A 22,441-nucleotide genomic window follows, 5' to 3' on the forward strand; every position below is an offset into this window, starting at 1 on the left:
AAAAGAACTAATAATAATAGAAACAGTCAATTTCATTATATGAAGACAAATAATAATAATAATAATAATAAAAAAATCAGACATTGATATAATAATATAATATATAACGTTAAAATAAATAAAAGAATTAACAAAAAGTTGATTTAGTTCTAATCATATAGAATGGGTTAATTTAACAACATAATTTTACAATACATAAGGTAATTTCAATTGTCACATACAACAGGTGGTCCCCTTAATTAAAAATGTTTACCCACTGTTCTATGAACTAAAATATACATAAATTTCTATTTTTAATTTAAATGTTGATGAAAGCGTTAAACATGACAAGCAATAAAGGTAAACACATACATTTTAATCAAAACTGAAAAATTCTGAGGACGGCTAGTGCAATGTTTAATTAATAATGCAATTTAAATTTAAAAATATTAGATTAATAGAAATAAATATGTGAATTTTGAATAAAGAATTTTATACCTCTGTACCGTCCAGAATTTTTAGCATCATTAATATTTATAAACAGATAAATTAATAAACAGTATAATATTATAATAGAGTTATACAAATTGTTAACAGTTACATCAAATTCGTATTATTTACACTCTTCAATATAATAAAACAGTATAATATATGGATACACAGTGGTGCACTAAATTGACAGGATTTTTTTTTTTTTTTACTTGTCAATTAATGACACAATATACATATTTAAGTGTGTAATTAATTTATCAGTATTTTTTTTTTTTTGTTAATAAGACATTAAACATTGAATGAACTAACCTGCAACATAGACTATTTATACTTACAACTTAAGATAATTTATAAATAATTTAACACAGTATATAAGTATACAATACAATTTGCTTTTCTAAACAACTAATAAAACTGTTTTTGTACTTAAAAATAAAAATTATAATTGGCTTCATTTATTGTACTAATGTACCAAAATACCAGTGAAAATTAAAAACAAATGCATTTTTTGTTGAGCAGACCCGCATTTAAAACAAATCGATTATATTTTAATTTTTATAATAATGGCACTTATAATTTTAAAAAAAAGTAACTGCTTATTTGATCAAATTTCGTCTATAAAAAATATAATTTTCTTTTAAATTAGCCAAACAATTTTTGAGTTTTTATCTTTATCATTTAACAAATTGTACATATTTTGCATCCAATAGGTACAGAATATAATATTTAAATTTATGAACACAAATACAGAACAACAATGAGTTTAAAACTACATTGATTAATTAATTACAGAATTATAAAAGTTGTTTGTATAAATATTAGATGTTAATTTTAAAACTTTGATTTTCACAACACATTGTAAACGAATAAAATTATTTTCAAGTATATATAGTACAAATTTTGAATATAGAATTTGTATTGAACGGTTGTAATCATATATTATAAGTCATAGTTAACATTAAAAATAACTTACACAAAATGTTACCATAGACCATTAATAATAAAATGTAATGAGTAAAAATAAATTTTCAAACTTAAACATATATCTGTTAATTTTACTTAAAATATTCATACAATTAAATGGAATTGAAGTGTCCCGAATAATTAAATTAATTTAAAAATGAATAACCACGCATATCTATGGCACAAATATAATTAATAATTAAGCAATATAAGTATACACTAAGTAAAAAATAATATACATAATAATTATAATAAAAACAACAGGTTACAAAACTACATTAAGAGCAATTACAATAAGTTCTGAAAGACTTTTATGGTGGTGGATTTGTCTATTGAGTTTAGAGATCGATATTATTATTATAATTAATTAATATACATGTTATGTTACACAACTATAATAATAATAAAACAGTTGAGGTAAGAATTATTAAATGTCAGTGCTATAACAGGTGTCAAGCAAGTGCTATTTATTAACATTTATAAATTAATGTCCTTAACCTCAGTCTATGTATAGGTAAAAAAAGAACGTTTAACATTTTCATTCATCTTTTATTCAACTTATTAAAACAATAACATTATTGTACAAAATCAAATAAAAATAAAATTTTGGTTATAAAAAATAATCTATAAACGATGGTGACTTATAGATAGTAATATATAGTAATAAACCAGTTACTTAATATTATTTGTAGCAGAATATATCTTTGAAGTTTAAAGCATTATGATGTAATGGCATTAGCTGGATGTCATAACACTATGGGTCTGTTGAGATGGCAATGTTGACGAATCTAAAATTATAAACAAAACAAATCCGCCTTATAACAATTTTTTTTATTAATAATTTTGGATCCTTCTGGAGTAACGGCAAACTTATAAATTATTTTATATTTGAATTGATTTTATCACCAATTATGGTTGGTAAGCACTTCAAAATTGTATTAATAAAATAATGAATTGATTCTATCATAATTATTTATACAATGTATTGAGTTAAGGTAATTTTATTCCATATAAATAAATAAACATAAATATTAAAAATATATTTATATATCTATATATATATTGTATATGTTTATAAATTAAAATTAAATTATAACTAAAAATGTATAATAATATAATTTTTTAAATATTAATGTTAATTAATATCAATATATTGCTTAAAAAAAAAAAATGTATGATGACAAATGAATATAGATATTTATAATTTTGAATAGCATACTTTGTTCCAAAGATTTTGATTTCTGAATGTATTAAATAACTAAAATTACAGACGGCGTTAATCCAGCAAGGTTCTTAATTTCAGAAATATGATAGTATAATACTTGAAAAATATATCATTTTAAATGTTAGACCATGCCCTTTTCTTTATAATATAATCACCTCATTAGTAGTTACTGTTCTAGATATTTTTGTTGAAATTCAGTCTAGTACAAGAGCTCCTTGTGGAAACGTAAATTCTTACTTGGAGTATTGGTCGTAGAAGATTCACTAGGGCTATTTAAAGCACTTGCACTACTTGGAGTCAATGTGTTGTGTGCCATAAGCTTTTGACGCACCTCTCGTATTTTGAGTTGTAGTGATGATTTATTAGGGAAAATATCTGAGTGGTTAGCCTGAAATAGAACAAAATAGAGTATTTATTAAATTAGCATACAACTATTATTTATTATTTACCTGAAATACTGAGGTTGATTGGGTAGAAGGAAACATGCCTTGCTCTTGAAATAAAGTCATAACTAATTGTCTTCTTTGTTCCAACATTTTTCGGTGTCCCTTTTCTGCAGCAGAACTATCATTTCGTCCACTAGGTGTTTTAGGAGTTCTAGGTGAAGCTGCCACTGTATCTTCTTGTTCTAATACTCCTCTATATGCTTCTGGATTAAAATCTGGACCAAAGAATGTATTTCCAACAAGTTTCCCTGATGATTTAGGAGTTTCCGCTTGAGTGTCACAGTCAGGTAATTGCTTTTTGCGGAATGTTTGAGCATTGAATACATGGGGACTGGACGGTACTGATATTGCACTTGGTGAATTACATTCATCTGGTTTGAATTGTGGTAACGACGAAAATTTCATTTCAAAATTAACTTGTTCTAAAACACGGTCCATACCGTCCTCAATATTTTTTTTGAAAAAGCTGCGCTTAGCTGACGGTGACACTGGAACTTCGTCAGTTGCATCTTCAACCAAATCAGAATCTTTATCAGGTAATGAATTTGGCAATGAATCTTGACTTGAAGATACTAAAAATGTATGATAAATATTAGAGATTATCCACATAATTTATAAATTATAGTTCCATATTTATGTATTTTAATTATATAAATCTAATAATAATGATTATAATTCTTTAATTACATTATATAATGTAATATATGTAATGAAAAATTTTATTTTATAAAATCAAATGCATCTATAAACTTAGTATTTATGTATTTCACAAAACTCAAACAATGTATTTAATTTTATATTTCAAAATATAGTTTTATGTAATGTATAAATAGTGATTGTGTAATATACTCATTCTACCTTATCTACTTTTATCTCTGAATAATATTCAAATTTATAATTTATTTCATGAAAAATTTTAATCACAAATAATATTACATTTTCAAGAATAACAAATACAAATTTAATATTTTGAAATAGAATATGTTTTTCTCATAATACTAAGTTGTAAGCATTAGTCGTCTTTTAAGTAAACTAGAAAAATCATCCATACAAAAAATATTAATATTGTAGAAATAGTGTTTTTAGTGTTTTAAATTGTACATATGATGGGGTGAACATGCTTAAAAATACACACATTTACAGTTTATATATATAAGGCTTAATTTTACAAAATTTAATATAGAGCTATATAAAAAAAAAAAAAACAAATTATAAATATGAACATAAATTGTAATTTATTTAATAAATGTTTTCTTTAACATTAAATGAATTCTTAAAAAAAATATGTCTCAAATAATAATTTCAACAGAATTCTGAATTATACTGATTAATGTTTGGTTATAATTGGAGTGTTCTGGTGTATCTTATGAATAATTAGGAGACATTTTTTAACCACCATTAGAGGGGGACTGAGTCCATAAAAAAATTATTAATATTCTGTATTTCTGTCTATAATAGTCTAGACTTATGGTAAGTCGTCTAGTAAATGCTGTAGTTCAGATGGTATATAAATGGTAAAATATGTAAATTCCAGAAACGTAAAGCAAATTTATCTACAAGAATCTTATATTTGAGATTCCCTCCCTCTTTTATCATCGTAAAATCTTGAATCTTTTATAAATGAATGTTAAAAATACAATCAAAAATTAATTACTAATTTATACTTAAATAATAATTAATTTCTTCCATTCTAAATGGCTTGTTGGATATACCCAATATTTTATCTAACATACACTTTTACAATGCCCAAAGCCATACTCTTTTTTTTTATTCCTTTTCATTTCATATTTTATGGCTATCCTTTACATCATAGGCTCCCAAATTGGTCTATAACGACCCCACAGGGGTCTATTCTGACCTATAAGGGGTCTATGTCAATGAAAATTAAGATTGGGGGTGCATCATGTGTAAATAGGGGTCCACAAAAATTATGTCAAAAATGAGTATTGTAATTTTTATGAAAAAATGTATAAATACATATTTTATAATATGTGTGTGACGATGCAAACGATAGCGATTATTATAACGAACATTATTAATATCGACTAACAGAATGTCAAGATAAATCAAAATATTACACATTACAGTTGATTACGTTTATTTTTAGGTAGTGATAAGTATAATAAACATGATAACGGTCAACGTCAATGGTTAAAATATAATATATTACTGTGCGTTTAGTAATTTAGTTCATTCATGACAGCCAATTATAGATCATACTTTGTTTGCCATTTTTCCAAGTTTTACTAATTCATAAATCGGTTAATTTTTTTACTAATATATAAATTATAATATATTGTATAATATAACTGCTATTAATTATGGCTGATTCTAAATGGAAATTTAAGCAACATAGCACTGATTATTTGAAGTTCGGCTTCATTCCATCATTGTCCACAAAAACCTACCTATGTGTTATTTATGTAACAAAGTTTTAAGGAACGACTAATTTGAAGCTAAATATTGAAAATTTACTATCAAAGCATCAGGCTCATCCTTCCCATTAAATATATATTTAAAAACTAACCTTGATTTTTTTCTATGTTACTACATTTTTATTTGCATTTATTATCGTTTTAATTGCTAAAAAAATTATTTGAATATTGTCATTATTAAAGAAATTAAGGTATAATTATTATCAAAAACAACACATTTTTTATTTTAAAAAAATGCACTCCATAATAAAGCCTATTCAGGTGAGCAGTTCTGTGTAAGCACTGTAAACTATAAAAAACACCTAGATAAATTTGTAAAAATTTAATTTTAGGGGTCTACAAAAATGGAAAAAGTTGGCAAGTGGTTTATGGGGCAAAAAAGTTTGGGAACCTCTGCTCTACATAATATGCTCCACTTCATTAATAACAAACCTCAAATATATTTCAATCTTACAAAATATTAATTATTTTATTTCTGTTTTTTCTTTTCTTCAATAGTTATATCAGTATCTATTATTAATAATTTGTATTTTATAAATTATTATTTATGTTATATACTTTAAAATTGCCACTGACGGCGGTTATAAACAAAGAATAATAATTAGTTAGATAATTTTGACCTATTTTGGATATTTTATAATTAATTAAAATTTACAATGGTGATAAGTAACTTTGAGTCAGAATTCAACTAGATTATCAAAGTTCTACTTGATTAAACATTTATGTTTAGTTAAATTACTAACCCATAGATTGTCTTCTTTGTAAAGGAGCTTTGCCTAATTGTGCTGGAGTGGGAGCAAGAACAAATGGCTTTTCTTCTATGTCATTTTTTGATGTTTCCTCCTAAAGTACAATCACCAAAAATCAATTAATATTAAATGGTTACTAAATATTGATAACAATATCAACTGACCTTAGCATTGTCGTCTTTAAAATCAAATATAATTGGTGAACTATTTTCTTTAGAATCTGTATACTGTGACTTCTCAAAAGACATTAGATTTTCATCATTATCAGCTCTTATTACAATATCGGGATCTCGTTTTTCTAAATGAATTTAATGATATTTTATACTAATTATTTAAATACAATAAACATTTAAAATTAATTAACTACCTGAGGTATTGGTATTTTTTACAGCAGTTCCAGTTTCACTAAAATAATAAACAAAATATAATAAATTTACATGAAAAAAAAAATATTGATTTTTTTGAAGCTTTAGTATATTGGTTTATAGTATTAAAAATTGTTGTTGTATGTATATAATTATTTTAAATAAAATATAGAAAACAGAAAATATACAAATTTTGTGAAATCATAATATTTTAAATAATTTAAATTTAATTTTTACTTAGAAACTTACTTTGTATTAATGACCAATGGATTATTTTGAGTACTGACAATAACAGTAGAAGCTTGTGTTGTTTTCACAGACTGTGGTTGATTCAATGATGTATCTGTAAATAATAATTTATTTTAGATACATAAATGAACCCATTATATTATATATATTTTACTTGTAAGCGTTTGTTGTGGCAAATATATGTTTGGTAATCGACTGGGTATCAAATATTGTACAGTGGTTGTTTCATTATTTCTTGTTGATGGATTTGCATTATCATTACCTTTAGCCACTAATAAATTAGTGACTAGAGACGTAGAAGAGTCACCAGAATTCAAAAATGCTAATGTTAATGATTGTTGTGGAAACCCTGAAGACTGTTTAGCAGCAGTTTGTATTAATACAGGTCGACCGCCTATTACTTGTCTAACAGAACATGTAGGTTTTTGTTCAGTTTCTTTGTTTGGTGAAGATGTGTAATGAAATATATTCTGCTGAGATAAGGGTGTTACAACTATTTTTGAGTTAACAGTTGTTGTAGTTGTTGGTTTATTATTGTTCCATTCAGCAGTTGATGCTGCCCAAGCATTTGTATTGATCAATTTTGTTTGATTCCAAGTTTCGGATCCAGATGATGTCCATGCGGTTGGTTCAGTTGTTTGTTGAGGAAATTGATCAGAAGGATTTTTAATTTTTGGTGAAGCTGGCATCAATTTAAATGCACCACCAGTAGGTTGAAATGGAGAAACTCCTACAGGATTAATAGGAGAATGATAGGGATATACAATTGGAGTTGTTGGTTCTCTTGAATTAACTGTTTTTGGTTGATATTTAGAATCTGATGAGCCCGTAGATACCAATCTAAAAATAAAATGTTTATTCAAAGTTTATAATGAAATTATTTAATAAAATATTTAAATATTAATATTAAAAACATCAAACCAAAATTATATTTTGAATTATAAAAAAACAAATAATTATTTTAATATAATTTAAAAGTAAATAAATTGTAGATCAATAAAAGTTTAAAAAATTATTATTTTGTTATTAATTAATACATTATATAATATGTTACACATTTTTTAAATTAAATTATACATGTATATTTCGATTTACCTAGCTTTTATTGGTTTTGGCCGACAAGTCACTTCACTAGAACTAGTTGATTTCACAGGACTAAACCGTTGTTGTGGAAATGTTTTATTGTCATGTAGTGGTTCAGCATCACTTTGTGATTCAGTATCAGAATCTGTTACTTTTTCTTTACATTTTAAATCAATTTCAGAACTTTCAACAACAACCTATAAAATATAAAAAAAAATTGAAATTCATAAACTCAAAATAATGAAAAATGTTTTTAAAACAAAAAAAATATCACACAAACCATTTGTTCATCTTCTGAATCATTTTTCATTTCAACATCAGGGTCTTTTTTTTCTTGAACTTTTTGTTCATCAGCCATTTCTATGGTTACTTCAACCATAGGATCATGGTCTAATGGTGTATGTTCGTCAGTAGATCCTAACTTAGATCGACCACTACCACTTGACTTCCTTCTATCTTTACTACACCATTTCCACTCTGGATGAGCTTTAAAATGAGCTTCTTTAACTTCAGAAGCCAATTCATGATACTTTTGTTTTTGATCCGGATCTAATGCATACCACCATTCTCCAAGAATCTTTGATACTGTTCTATTATCTTGATTTGGGTGTCGTTGGTGAACCAAAGCTCTATGTCTTTTACTAAATATCATAAAAGCATTCATAGGTCGTCTTATTCGATCTTTAGCCTTTGTTAGTGGACTTTGTGGTTCTTTAGTGTTTTGTAAAGCACTAAGAGATTGGGTTCTACGTTTTCCAGCTGCAGTATTAGGATTTTGATCATCAGTATCGCAAGGTTCTTGCTCAAATACATCATCATCGTCAACATCGGGTGATTCAGCTGGTGGTGGAGTTAAAATAGGTGGAGCTGATAAGGGGGGAGAGAGTGATTTTGGCATTGAAGTAATATTTGGTTGGACTACTTCTTCTGAATTCAGTATTGGCAATAATGTATCCCATGAATAAACAGTTAAATTTCCATTTTCATTGTCTAAAATAAAAAAAATAAAATAGAACATTATTGTTTATAAATAATATTAATAACACATAAATTTTAACTATAAAAATGTAATTACTCATCAATGTAGAGTTAGGTTCAGGTGGATCTTCTTTTCTTTCATCCATGATGGGTAATACAGGTAATAGTTCAGTAGGATGAACAATTACTTGTTGAAGTACTGAATTCTTATTTTGATAATCCTGGTATTCATTCTGAAGAGTGGTATAATTATGTTTTGTTACTACAGAAGGTGTTGTGATTATGTTTGGAATGTTTTGCACTCGGTTTTGCTAAATTAAAAAATTAATAAATATTTATTTAAATAAAATTAAAAACTATTCTTCTTACTTGATGATATCCTGTAGTATGTAATAAATGTTGTGTAAATGATACATTATTGACAGCAGGTTCTTTCTTTATCACAGATTCTTGAAAAACATTATTATTGTCTCTATTAAGAACTTCATTGTTTTCACAAACTCGACCATATGCATCACTAACTGTATTCTATTCATTAAATATTAAGTATAAATTAATGTTTTTATTTATTAATTATTATTCATATTTATTGCACTAACCATTTCAACGGTGGTTAATGCTTTTTCTAATATATGACCATGTTGTTGAGATGATACTACAACACTTGGATGTCTCTCAACTTGCCATTGAGCTGTAGGTTGATTTATGTGTTTTGTTTGTTGTTGAGGTGAAGATAAGATTCCTCTCCAACATATTTGTGCTTGAGAATTTATAGCAATACTCGGTTTAGGTTGTATTGTATGTGGTGAAATTCTGATAACACTAGTTTGACTTGAAGTTGGCATTGACTCATGTAAGCCATGTTGTGTTTTTGGTCTCAATAACTCTGGCCTGTAAATAATATTTGCTATTATTTATCTTCTTCTTTATATTCTTATAAATTATACATAATATAAAAGAAAATCAGAAATATTGTTTAAAATTAATGATAATTAATAAAAAATCGAAAATGTTTACAATTAAATACTTAAAAAAAGCCAACAAAAATACATACATCATTTTTTATTACCCAAATTATGACTTTAATAAACTAATTAAATAGTTGAGTTTTACTTCAAATAAATTATTTTAAGTTTAGATTTGTAAAAATAAAAAATTGATTTAATCCCCAAAAAATACATATAAAATATATATATATATATAAATATTAATTTTCATACTTTACGAGTTGTTGTTGTTGCCTAAATTGGTTATTAGAATTATTGTTTATGGCAGGTGGAGTAGCTAGTCCAGTAGGTGTTGTGGAAGGATAATTTTGATTTGCTGGCAAAATAATGGGTAGGAACATATTTTGACGGGATCCAACTGTAAGCGGTGATTGTGTGTTATTACCACCTAATGGACAGGGGGAAGAATATAATGGTGTTCCAGATCTTGAACTTCCTAACGAAACTGTAAAAATAAACATTTAGATTAATAAATTATAGTGTATAATGTATATGCATAATAATAAATGAATAATCTTAAAAAGTTATCTGTTACAAAATTAAACAATTCGAAAATGCTAGATTAATTATTACGTTGTATACCAAGCATGTTGGCAGCTTCCGTTTCATCGGGGTCAAAGCGACCAGCCAATCGTCTTTCAGAAAAACTAGGAGAAGTTTGAGATTCCCTTGAAGTCTCATCTCCATCTATGGTACTTCGATTTCCTCTAAAATTATTTACAAATTAAAAATAATTAGTAAATTAAATAAATATATATAATTATATGATTTAATACCTTGTAAAACTCGTACTACTTGAAGCACAAGACCTTAAACTACTGCCTTTTAAACTCAAGTGTCGAGAACAGTATCCTCTCCTTTGAGACTCTTTTGAGCAACCTTCTTTTGAACATAACCGTCGCCATTGTTTTCCATTGAACTTTTTTCTTATTCCACTTGGTGTTGTTACAATATCTCCTTTCTTATATTTATGAGGGGATGTGATTTGAGATCTTGGAGTAACTGGAGTGGATCTAGGTGTGGTGCTACCTCCATGATCTAATATGCTACATGTACTACCTCTGCTTTGCATACTACTCCTTTTGCTGCTTCCTGATAATTTCCCAGCATCTAAAAACAAAAAATTAAATTTTTAAAGATATAATTAAAAACAGTTAAAATTTAATTTTGTAGATATATAATTGGGTATTCGTTTAGTATGTGACCTACCGGACGCGTGACCTATCGTATAGGATATTTGGTTTGTATGCATATATAAATAATTAAAAAGCAGTCATATTAAAAATCATAAAATAATTAAGTTATTTTATTATTATATGCAGATTACTGCATTACATTCAATATCAGTCATCAAAATATCAGTGTAAAAAAAATGTCATAAAATTATTTTATTATAAATATTAAATTATTTTTGGCAATACACTTTTTGTACGTCACTTAAAAATTTAAAAAAATTGTATCTTGCATGTTAATAGATCGGTACCATGCCTCAATTAAATGACGTGGCAACATTTCAGCTGATGTTCCATGCATTTTTCGTAAGATACAGTTTTTAATACTCCCTAATTCCCCATGAACATGTGATACATCGTATAGTGCTGATTTCTGGAATTTCACCCGTAGCTATTTTTTTTCCTCGTGTACCAACGTCTTTGATTCACCATGACATTTATGGCATAAATTATCACTGGCATATATAGAAATTAATTTCAGAGGGAATAAAAATAATAATTTCCATTCTTATATTCCAATTAATTATACTATCAAAATCAATGCTCGTACCAACTATACATTTCAGGGGGGGGGGTTGAACTCCTAAGACCCCCTTATATACGCGCCACTTTAAATTAGTTTTGTTATTTTGTGGTAATGGTTTTGGTAGGTCACTTACTAAACTTGATTTTCGATCGGTAGGTCACATACTAAACGAATACCTATAATTGTTTTAAATCTACTATTACTAATAGACAGAATCCAGTAATTAATGTTATACAATCTTTATGATAAAACGAAATATAAAGATAATTATTGTGGTTAACCATATAATAAAGATAAAGAAAAATATGAAATGTTAATTTTATTTATTACTGAGAATAAAGAAAATGAAAAATTCATTATGGAAGTAAAATCAAAAAAATAAATCAATAAGTACTTACAATAACATTTAGTTAAGAGGACGTCATACCCACATGTGTTGTCTCCGCCTTACACACATACGACATAGATAAAACGCAATTACACGGTCTAGTGAGTTTTTTCCATTACTCCTAATATAACATTCATTATTTTTAATAACCTTTAATTTTTGAAAATTTTAATTTTTTAAAAAAAATTTAGCATCTTACCCTCAAAAATATTGTCATATTTTAATTTTATAATAAGCATATTTACTCTAGAACCAAAATTAAGCAAGTTTTACTCGACTGTGTAAATGCGATTTTTTTATGTCGCACCTGTGTAAGATGGAGACAACACATGCGAGTATGATGTCCTCTTAATGATTATAAAATTCATATTAAGGATAGGAATTAGCCTTAAAATTTTATTTAAAAAATTAATAATGATCAAAAAATTATATTCAGAAATTATACATATTTTTTATTTACATGACTAAATAATATATTTATTAAATTATTTTGGTAAAGTTTTATTTATTTATATGATTTACTTAATAAAATATTGTTAAGTAGGTAATTTTTTATAATATACAAATACAGAGCAAAAAACTGTCAATATTTTAATTGTATTCTATAAGGAAGGCAGAATATTAAAATATATAAGTCCTATTTTTACAAAATTTAAACTTTATATATTAAACTTACCAGCATCTGACATAAATAATATGTCTTCTCGTCGGAGATCATCATCACTTTCACAGAAATCATCAAAATGGCGATTATTTATAGGTTGCAAAGGAGAAGATACTGAAGTCTGATAATAATTGGCTGGCTCATTGGTTATGGGTGGTGTAGGTTCTCGTATTAATGGAATATGACCATTAGGTACATCATGTTCAAGTTCATCCCACCATGGTGGTAATAGTAAGCGAAGATCTGCTCTTTTCACCACATATTCTTCATTGTTACCAGATACAACACTTACAACAAATCTCACAGGGCTAGTAATTATTTTTTGTACAACACCTTCAATAAATACTCGGGGAGCCAGATGTCCTTCATCTGGTTGAGTACCAGCAATTCGAACACATACCCTTGCACCAATGTTAACCTATAAAAACAAAATTATAATCATTAGGTATATAAATACAATATAGAATAAAAAAATAAATATATTTTCAAAATATAATAAGCTGAAAACATAAATATATTTTGTATTTATTCAATTAGTGTTAGAACATGAAAAAAAAATAACAATTTAATTTTTAATTAACTTTGATTATTTAAAAAAAAACAGTGGTAAAACTAATTAGTTAATTACAATTATCTATCCATTTTTAATAAAGAAAATAAGATTGATTTATGTTCAATTTTCTTGTACCAATTATAGGTTGATCACATTTATTATATCGTAGATTATGAAAAACAATATAGATGAATAGAATCAATGATACATTTTTATGCAAGTTTAAAACTGAGCTATTGAGACCTTAGTAATGGCTGATATTTAATGTTGGTATATCTTAATTTATGGATACATCCTACATACATAGACAATCTGCCTATGCAAATTGAATAAAGTTAACCAAATTTTATTAGTATTTTAGTACATAATTCAGGAATAAAAAAAAGATTCTGATAAATGCGGAGTCCCAAAAAATCTATTGATATAATTTTTTATTTGAATCAGTACAATAGTTTTGAAAATTAACTGTTATCAGCAAAACTCAATTTTACCATTAGGATTAAAGTAGTTGGATAGAAAGATATAAGTTAAGAATACATAAACAAAACTGATAGTATTTGATTTATAATTTAAAAAAAAATGCAAAATTAGATATTAAAAATAACTCTGGTTATCACTAGTATAATATCTAACTACCTAGTTGAAATACGTTGAAGATCCCTATGATAAAGAAAAAATTATAGAGGATTATTTTATTTATTTATTTTTATTAAATTATTATTTATAAATTTTTAGTGATACCTATAGATGCACTCAATAATTTATTAACTGTTTAATTGTTTTTAAAAATTTAGTGATAAAGTAAATGTCTTACATAAAATACACTCAGTTAACAAAATAATAAAACAATTTTAATAAGAAAATGATTAATAAAAAAATAGATAATTAAAGATTATATAGCCAATATATTTATAAAAAAGGTTAAATCAAAAATGACATATTAGAAATAGTTTAGTGTACTTATATATTTATAATAAGGTTGGATATAGTATGGCAAAATAATAATGGTGAAGATATAATAATATAAATTATATTAATATTTATGGTTTATCGAGTATTTCTGTTAAAATTTAATTTTTGAAAATAAGAGTTTAAAAAACATTAATTTGAATAATATATTAATATATTTTTATGTAATAAATAAAATAAAATAACTTATTTAAAAATAATTGTACAATTGTGGGACTTTAAATAAAAAAATGTTAAATTTAATTATTTAAATATAATTTTTTTGATCAGTCAGAGCTAATACAAAATCAAATAATCATAATAAATCATATATTGCATAATATATCATCATAATTATTTACTATATAGAATTTGGAATATAAATTTCCAATTAAACAATTATTATAGAATGAAACTTAAGTAATATAATACCTAATATTTAAAATTAAAGTATTTAAAAGATTATTGTTTTTCAGTTAGAGCTAATACAAAAATGAATAATCATTTCAAATCATATATGTCATATTGTATCATCATATTTATTTCCTATACTAAATTTAGAATTTAAATTTCTTGTCTTATAGATATTGAAGAGTAAAAATTAAATAATTTACAAGATTATTGTTTTTCAGTTAGAGCTAATACAAAAATGAATAATCATTTCAAATCATAAATGCCATAATTTATCATCATATTTATTTCCTATACTAAATTTAGAATTTAAATTTCTTGTCTTATAGATATTGAAGAGTAAAAATTAAATAATTTACAAGATTATTGTTTTTCAGTTAGAGCTAATACAAAAATGAATAATCATTTCAAATCATATATGCCATAATGTATCATCGTATTTATTTCCTATACTAAATTTAGAATTTAAATTTCTTGTCTTATAGATATTGAAGAGTAAAAATTAAATAATTTACAAGATTATTGTTTTTCAGTTAGAGCTAATACAAAAATGAATAATCATTTCAAATCATAAATGCCATAATGTATCATCATATTTATTTCCTATACTAAATTTAGAATTTAAATTTCTTGTCTTATAGATATTGAAGAGTAAAAATTAAATAATTTACAAGATTATTGTTTTTCAGTTAGAGCTAATACAAAAATGAATAATCATTTCAAATCATACATGCCATAATGTATCATCATATTTATTTCCTATACTAAATTTAGAATTTAAATTTCTTGTCTTATAGATATTGAAGAGTAAAAATTAAATAATTTACAAGATTATTGTTTTTCAGTTAGAGCTAATACAAAAATGAATAATCATTTCAAATCATAAATGCCATAATGTATCATCATATTTATTTCCTATACTAAATTTAGAATTTAAATTTCTTGTCTTATAGATATTGAAGAGTAAAAATTAAATAATTTACAAGATTATTGTTTTTCAGTTAGAGCTAATACAAAAATGAATAATCATTTCAAATCATATATGCCATAATATATCATCATATTTATTTCCTATACTAAATTTAGAATTAAAATTTCTTGTCTTATAGATATTGAAGAGTAAAAATTAAATAATTTACAAGATTATTGTTTTTCAGTTAGAGCTAATACAAAAATGAATAATCATTTCAAATCATAAATGCCATAATGTATCATCAAATTTATTTCCTATACTTAATTTACATTTTAAATTTCTTGTCTTATAGATATTGAAGAGTAAAAATTAAATAATTTACAAGATTATTGTTTTTCAGTTAGAGCTAATACAAAAATGAATAATCATTTCAAATCATATATGCCATAATGTATCATCATATTTATTTCCTATACTTAATTTACATTTTAAATTTCCTATATTATAGATATTGTATAGTGAAACTTAAATTTTCACTAATTGTACAATTGCACTCTATTTAACTGCAAATTTAGAAATAATTAAATATAACTGCCAGTTAAATAAATGTTAAAATTACTTATGTAATTACATTTTTTTTTCAGTTAGAGCTAATACAAAAAATGATTTATCATTTTTAATCATATGTACTGATTATAATTTATTATCATTCTTCACATTGAAGTATTGAACTGTAGAATAAAATTTAAATAATATAATAATTTTTTTTAGTTGAAAACTAATTAATTTTATAATATATCTATATGGTAACAGGCTATATATAACATAATTAATATATCGAGTAAAATATAAATAATTGTTACAATTTAATAAAAATTGGGTATAAATCATGTATTTAAGTATTTTAAATATGTTCTACATTCACGTGTTACTTTTAAATGTGAAAAATTAACAGATCTCTGTGTGTGTAAAGCACATAAGTGATAAAAATAAAAATATAAATATTTATATTCTATATTTTCTTTTATGAACCTAGTAATTTCCTACCAACTAAAAACTGTTTTAATGTCATTATGTACCATAGACCTTATACTAATAGACAGTAACTGAATGTACGATGTGTATTTCAGGATAGGGGTACTTGTTTTTTTCTCATTTCAACCATACGATCTCGTACTACCATTCAATATTTTGTGTTATAATCAATATGTACAATACAATAAGGTTATTTAAGTGCGAACGTTGTGCAACACTATAATTAATTAAACTTAATTTTTCTATGATTACGTGTTGTATATACTAAAATGTTAAGCATGTACACTTGTTGTCCAGATGGGCAATATTACTGAGTACACATTGACACGATTCTCACACTGCCACTGTATGTACAGTTTTAGTCTAATAGTATAAGGTCTATAATCTGTACGCCCGGCTATTATTGAAACATATATGTACTTATACATAACATACTTGACTTAAAGATGGACTGGCATCACTGATAACATCATATTTGCTAGCATTTATAACATCTTTAAATGAAACATATCGTTGTCCTTCATCTGAATAGTCAAATTCTATCCAAACATCACCATTTGATGTTGCTTGTCTGATTAGACCTGGCAAATAAACTCCATCTCTTTTAGCTAATACTCTATGATCAGTCCATTCTTGTAAGTCAACACCAAGTCTTGATGTTTCATTATGACCATTTGTATATGTTGCCTCCCCATTTTGTTCAGAATGATCTTCAACAATTACTGGCACATCAGCATAGTTAGGTCGGTCAAATCCATCAAGTCTAGAATAATCAACAGCTATAGACTGAGGAGGTACAACAACGACACTGGCTACACAACTGGTGTTGCATTGTTTTTGAACAGGTAAAAGTGGATCAGACACAGGGTCACATTCTTCAAGTTGAGATAAATCAAATTTTCGTTTCTTTGGCAATTTTTTAACTGTAGTTTGGTTATTGTTGTTATTAACATTGACTGATATATTGGAATGGCAGTTGACTAGGTCCATGTTGTCATGTGGATTCATCAATGGGTTTATTTTAGGGTATGTCTGTTCACAATTTCTCATCTCTTCAAATCTGTAAGAAAATAATAAAAATTAAAAACAATATAAAATACTGAGTAGCAGTAAGTAGATATGATATATATTATATACCCTTTACAATTTATAAATAAACTTAATAATCGTTAATCATAATATTCTTTTATATTTTTAAAGGTTTTTATTTTATCAGTTGATATTTAGACATTTAGTAGATATTTTAATGGTACCTATTTAAAATTAAAATTGAATACTTTTTCTATTTATCAGCCGTTGAAATAAACCAATTTGCTAGGTATAAATGTATAATTAATACCAATAATACGTATAATACTTTTATTAAAATTCATAGGATAACGATGATAGCACAAAGTTTGAAAAAAGATAAATTTGAATTTTGACATCAGTATAAAAATAAGTAGGTACTTAAATCTGGTATATACTAGTGAAATATAATTTGTTATGTAATAATAATAACATATTAGTTAAGACTTCTTATGTTTTAATTCAACTGATTCGTTTAAAATATTTTTGTGCACAAAAACTACATAGGAAGTAAATTAATAATAATATCCAATCCAACTAAATCAATATCAAATTTAACATAAAAGCTAATTTTTTTTTTGAAAGTGAATTGTTTATTTTTATAAGGGAGATAAATATTGTAACAACTATAAATATTTCTAAAATATATTGTCACCTATACAAAATCATACAATTTGATAAATGATAATGTAAACAAATATCCTTGCATAAGACAAACATGTTATGTTTGCTGTATACATGTATGATGACTGGTTTGTCGATTATGTTAATACTATAAGTATATGTAATTACCTTGGTAATTATGAGATATATTATAAAATAATTATAGAAATTTAACAGTAAAGCTTATTTTATTTATGATTCAGTTTTTTTTAAACATTTATAACATTTACATACATGGTAGGTATTATGAAAAATTTAATGCATAAATTTACTAGTATAGTAGTAAAAGAAAAAAATTAGAGTAAGTACATAGTTAAAAATCAATAATTTTAAATTAATTTACGTATTATTCATAAGAAAAAAAATGTAATAAAATAATTTTATTAAATATTTATTTTGTTTCTATTAACTAGATAGGTAAACTGTAAAAATAAATCTAAATAAATTGACCTTGCAACAGTTCCAATCAACATTGTAAAAGTTAAAAACTATACAATATATATACCTAATATATTTGTATGAGGACACAATCTAAAGCTAAATTTGTAATCGAAGATAATTTTTTAATATTTAAGATTTAAGATGCATACTTTATTATTTAATAATACAAATCAAGATATATTGTATTAATACAAAGTAAAATGTGACATAAACAAGTTAGCTTGTGATATGACTATGAAATAACTAATAAGTATTAAGCGGAATGCGGAAGTCATCACACTATTTTTTTCTCTGATTAATACATAACAAAATAAATTTGCATTCTGCAAGATTAACAATGTGTTGTTACCTTTAATATTAAAGTGATTTAACCAATTACCAAACTTGAAGTTAAGAACGTTATCTATGTTCTTATGTTGGCATTTTTATACAAGTATGTGAAATGTTACAATTTAATAAAATCACATCTTGTTTTAAAAACAACACTTTTTTTGTGAAAAGGCCAAAATACGCATATAATATTTTTGGATTTAAGTTTGATAACAGGTTAGGTATAAATTTGCTATTCTGTGTAAGGGTGAGAGAGAAAACACACCAACATCCTCTCAAGTACTTAATGCAATAATATATTTAATTTAACATTAAAAAAAAAAAAGAATACTTTTGATTAAAAAACATACACATACATTTGTGGGTTTAAATGAGAATAAGATGACTGCTATCTCTGAATGAATAATGATAATACCTAGTATATAGACTCATATTTAATAACGACTAATCACAAAATAGATACATTTAATCGTATCGCAGTAGTAATTGATGTGTATCGATGAAGCCCAAGTTATGATACAAATTAACTGGTACAACCAAAAGTAAACAAATATGTAGGTACTTCATGAAGTATTGGAAAACGAACGGTGGTCAATTTGCGATTGGTTAATCGTCGAAACAACCAAACAGGAAAATAAGAATAACATGAATATATATGGTCATTAGTCTGTGTTAGAACGATGGCGGGGGGGGCATATATTTTGGACGAAAATGTTGGCAAGTAGTATCGCGGAGTTTTTGTATTCCGAGAAAAAACTCGCAAAACAGACACATCACAATCGCGGTACAGCATAGATACGTCGTGCGACATGTACTCAAAAATACGAGTGTGCGTATTGAAATTTCAAAATCGTTTACGAGTGGTAAACCATTGGACTCGGTTTATCTACCGACGACGAGTAGCGAAAAACGTGTGTTATCACTGAACGCCGCGCACTAGCGCAACAGATGATTAGAAGAGCTGGTGTATTGGCCTGCGGGAACAAAGGATGAATGAATCGAATACTATGCGCGACATACACATATATACACACACACGCGCGCGCAAACGGGATGATTATTAATTAATTAGCATTAATTTGCCGATTACCGGCGGGTTACGTTTCAGGCGATAAACCGCGGGACGGTTCGCGGACGGGCGAACGCTCCGGGTCGCAGAAACACCGCGCCACCACGGCAATCGTTATCGGAATCGCGCGTAACACAATAATATAAGATAATTACCCGATGTGGACGCCGCGGAGAATCTACGATCGCTGTCGGTCGGCCGGAATGACGACGGGCGGGCAGCCGTCGTCGGTGACGACGAGATGATGGTCCGCTGCTGTCCGGTCGCAGCAACCCCGTACCGACGGCATACCGAGTGACGATCCGTGTAGCGGCGGGGCTATACGGTTGGCGTGTACGGCGGGCTGCAACTATCGCGTTGATTACGCGTAATTATTATTATTGATAGTCGCGACTTATCGGCCGCGAGACACCACAAAACGGTATTGGAAAAAAAAAAAAAAAACAACGAAGCCGTCGGATTTACATAATATTATTGTTCATGACATAATATCCGTGATTAATAAACATTATATTTTTAAACAATATAATATTGAACACGGAAAACTACGCTCGCGCGCGCGCCGAAAAAACGACGTCCGAACGAAAATAATGTCAAAATCCTTCTCGGCGGCGGCGGCGGCGGCGGCGCGGAACGGGAGAAGCGCCGTGAGACAACGGCGATGATAATACGGGAGAAATGAGAAAGAAAAAAACTCTCGGAGGGTAAAATGAATCGGGCGGGCGCGCGCGCGCTACGTCTGCGGCGGCGGCGGCGGCGGTGGTGTCGCTGTCAAACGCGCACGGAACCTAAGCGCGTACGTGAAGCCTCTACGGCAGCGGTACTAAACTCGAGACGGGGCCCGGCCGCGGTCGTCGCCGTCGTCGTTTACAATGCACGCGCGCGCGTGTGTGCGTGTGCGCGTGTGTAAGGCGCGCGCGCGCGTACCGCCGTGTCCGCGGCCGGTGCGAGGTGGTGCGCGGGGCGCTGTTGTTTCACAATTGATTGGGACGGCGACGGCCGCAATACAAAGCGGCGAGAGCGGTGTGTGCGAAGGACGGATAGATCGGAGAACGTGGACCGCGGTGTCGGTCCGTCTCGCTCGCTCTCCCACGCGCGTGCCCCGCCGCTCCCCAGCCCACCGCTAACCGTTCCGCCCGACCGCGGACCGCGCGCGGTGGTAACGTACACGCCGACGCCGGCCGTAGTATGCGCGTAGTAGTGTAGTACGTAGTATAGTTGTAGTAGTACGTACGGTATAATAAAAACACACACATATATATATATAGTACGATGTGTTGTTGTTATAGTAAAACGCGCGTCCCGACGACGGTACGATTTCGTTGCGCGATACGGAGCGGCGACAGTGTGACCGCGGCGCGAGGACCGAACGCCCGTGGCCGTAATACGTCGGGCACGCACTGCGCGCGGCTCGACGTCTTCGTCTTGCGGGCGGCCGACGTCGCGTGTTACGCGCGCAGGGACGTCCCCGTCGAGCCGGTTTGGCGCGCGGCTTTTGACACGGACGAAATATGCGGGGAGGCCCCCCGCCGAGTCCGCGAGACCGTTTCGGCGGCAGCTGCTGCTGTACGACTATAATACCTATAATTGACGAGAATAAAAGAAATTCCCTTTGGCCTTCATTCTTTCCCCGAATATCTGGGTGCCTGTAGGGTCGCAGCTCGTCGGCATAATAATACTATTAGCCCACGTCTATAAGACGACCACTACACCATCTTGACTAGTATGAATGCCTATACTGCATAGTACAGCAATAATCAAAAAGAAAAAAATCGTCCCAATATGTAGCACAAATTTGTTACGTGCGCATGATGTACGCCACTAGGCCGCTGCCGCAGTCGATCGATGGCCGACTGACCCAATTCCGTCAAAGTTCCTACGCCGCCGTTGCTGCGTGGTTTCAGTTGCACTGTACAATATACATATATTATTTTATAAATATTAAAATCACGACGCCGACGCGCACCTGTGTGCGAGACCCGCTCAGACTCACCCCCCCCCCCCCGTGAGCACCGCCATAGAACTTATTTAATAACACCCCGACCCCTCTCGCACGCGTTTATTGTATAAGGGACATGTCGTTTGGCCCCCTGCCGACGGTACTGCAATTTATAAAATGTATAATATAAGTATATACAACAGACAACGGTGCGCCCCACGAGGATTTCAGCGGTGGAGTCGTGGATTCTGAATCACGCATATATATATTATTACTAAAACGTTGAATAT

General features: G+C 28.4%; 1 protein-coding gene across 3 annotated transcripts; it reads right to left on the minus strand.

Annotated features, from left to right (window-relative positions):
• Window positions 1–1,570: 1,570 nt before the first annotated feature.
• On the minus strand, window positions 1,571–21,016 carry LOC113558572 (putative transcription factor capicua). 3 transcript variants are annotated; one of them, XM_026964075.1, is made up of 19 exons: window positions 20,368–21,016; window positions 17,077–17,701; window positions 12,794–13,199; window positions 10,748–11,081; window positions 10,554–10,678; window positions 10,185–10,416; window positions 9,564–9,855; window positions 9,334–9,492; window positions 9,062–9,275; window positions 8,267–8,976; window positions 7,999–8,183; window positions 7,058–7,743; window positions 6,904–6,997; window positions 6,657–6,694; window positions 6,454–6,587; window positions 6,284–6,383; window positions 3,109–3,677; window positions 2,897–3,047; window positions 1,571–2,222 (listed from the first exon to the last, which is right to left on the minus strand). In XM_026964075.1, exons 2-19 carry the CDS (start codon window positions 17,689–17,691, stop codon window positions 2,170–2,172), a joined length of 5,097 nt encoding a protein of 1,698 aa, XP_026819876.1. In that variant the 5' UTR covers window positions 17,692–17,701; window positions 20,368–21,016; the 3' UTR covers window positions 1,571–2,169. The 3 variants fall into 3 exon arrangements, with proteins under 3 accessions (XP_026819876.1, XP_026819873.1, XP_026819883.1); XM_026964072.1 differs by having other exon boundaries at window positions 10,545–10,678; XM_026964082.1 differs by having other exon boundaries at window positions 2,815–3,047; window positions 10,545–10,678.
• Window positions 21,017–22,441: the final 1,425 nt, after the last annotated feature.

This window comes from Rhopalosiphum maidis, chromosome 1 (genome assembly GCF_003676215.2).
Source record: "Rhopalosiphum maidis isolate BTI-1 chromosome 1, ASM367621v3, whole genome shotgun sequence".
Lineage (NCBI taxonomy): Eukaryota > Metazoa > Arthropoda > Insecta > Hemiptera > Aphididae > Rhopalosiphum > Rhopalosiphum maidis.

Bases quoted from the DNA above. Each gene is read 5' to 3' on its own strand.
- LOC113558572 (XM_026964072.1), bottom strand. From the start codon at position 17,691: ATGAGAAATTGTGAACAGACATACCCTAAAATAAACCCATTGATGAAT. The intron at 8,977-9,061 runs GTAATTACATTT...TTTTTATTTTAG, and splicing joins ACCTAACTCTACATTGATGA to ACAATGAAAATGGAAATTTA. The intron at 2,223-2,896 runs GTAAGAATTTAC...TTATAATTTTAG, and splicing joins TTCTACGACCAATACTCCAA to ATTCGTCAACATTGCCATCT.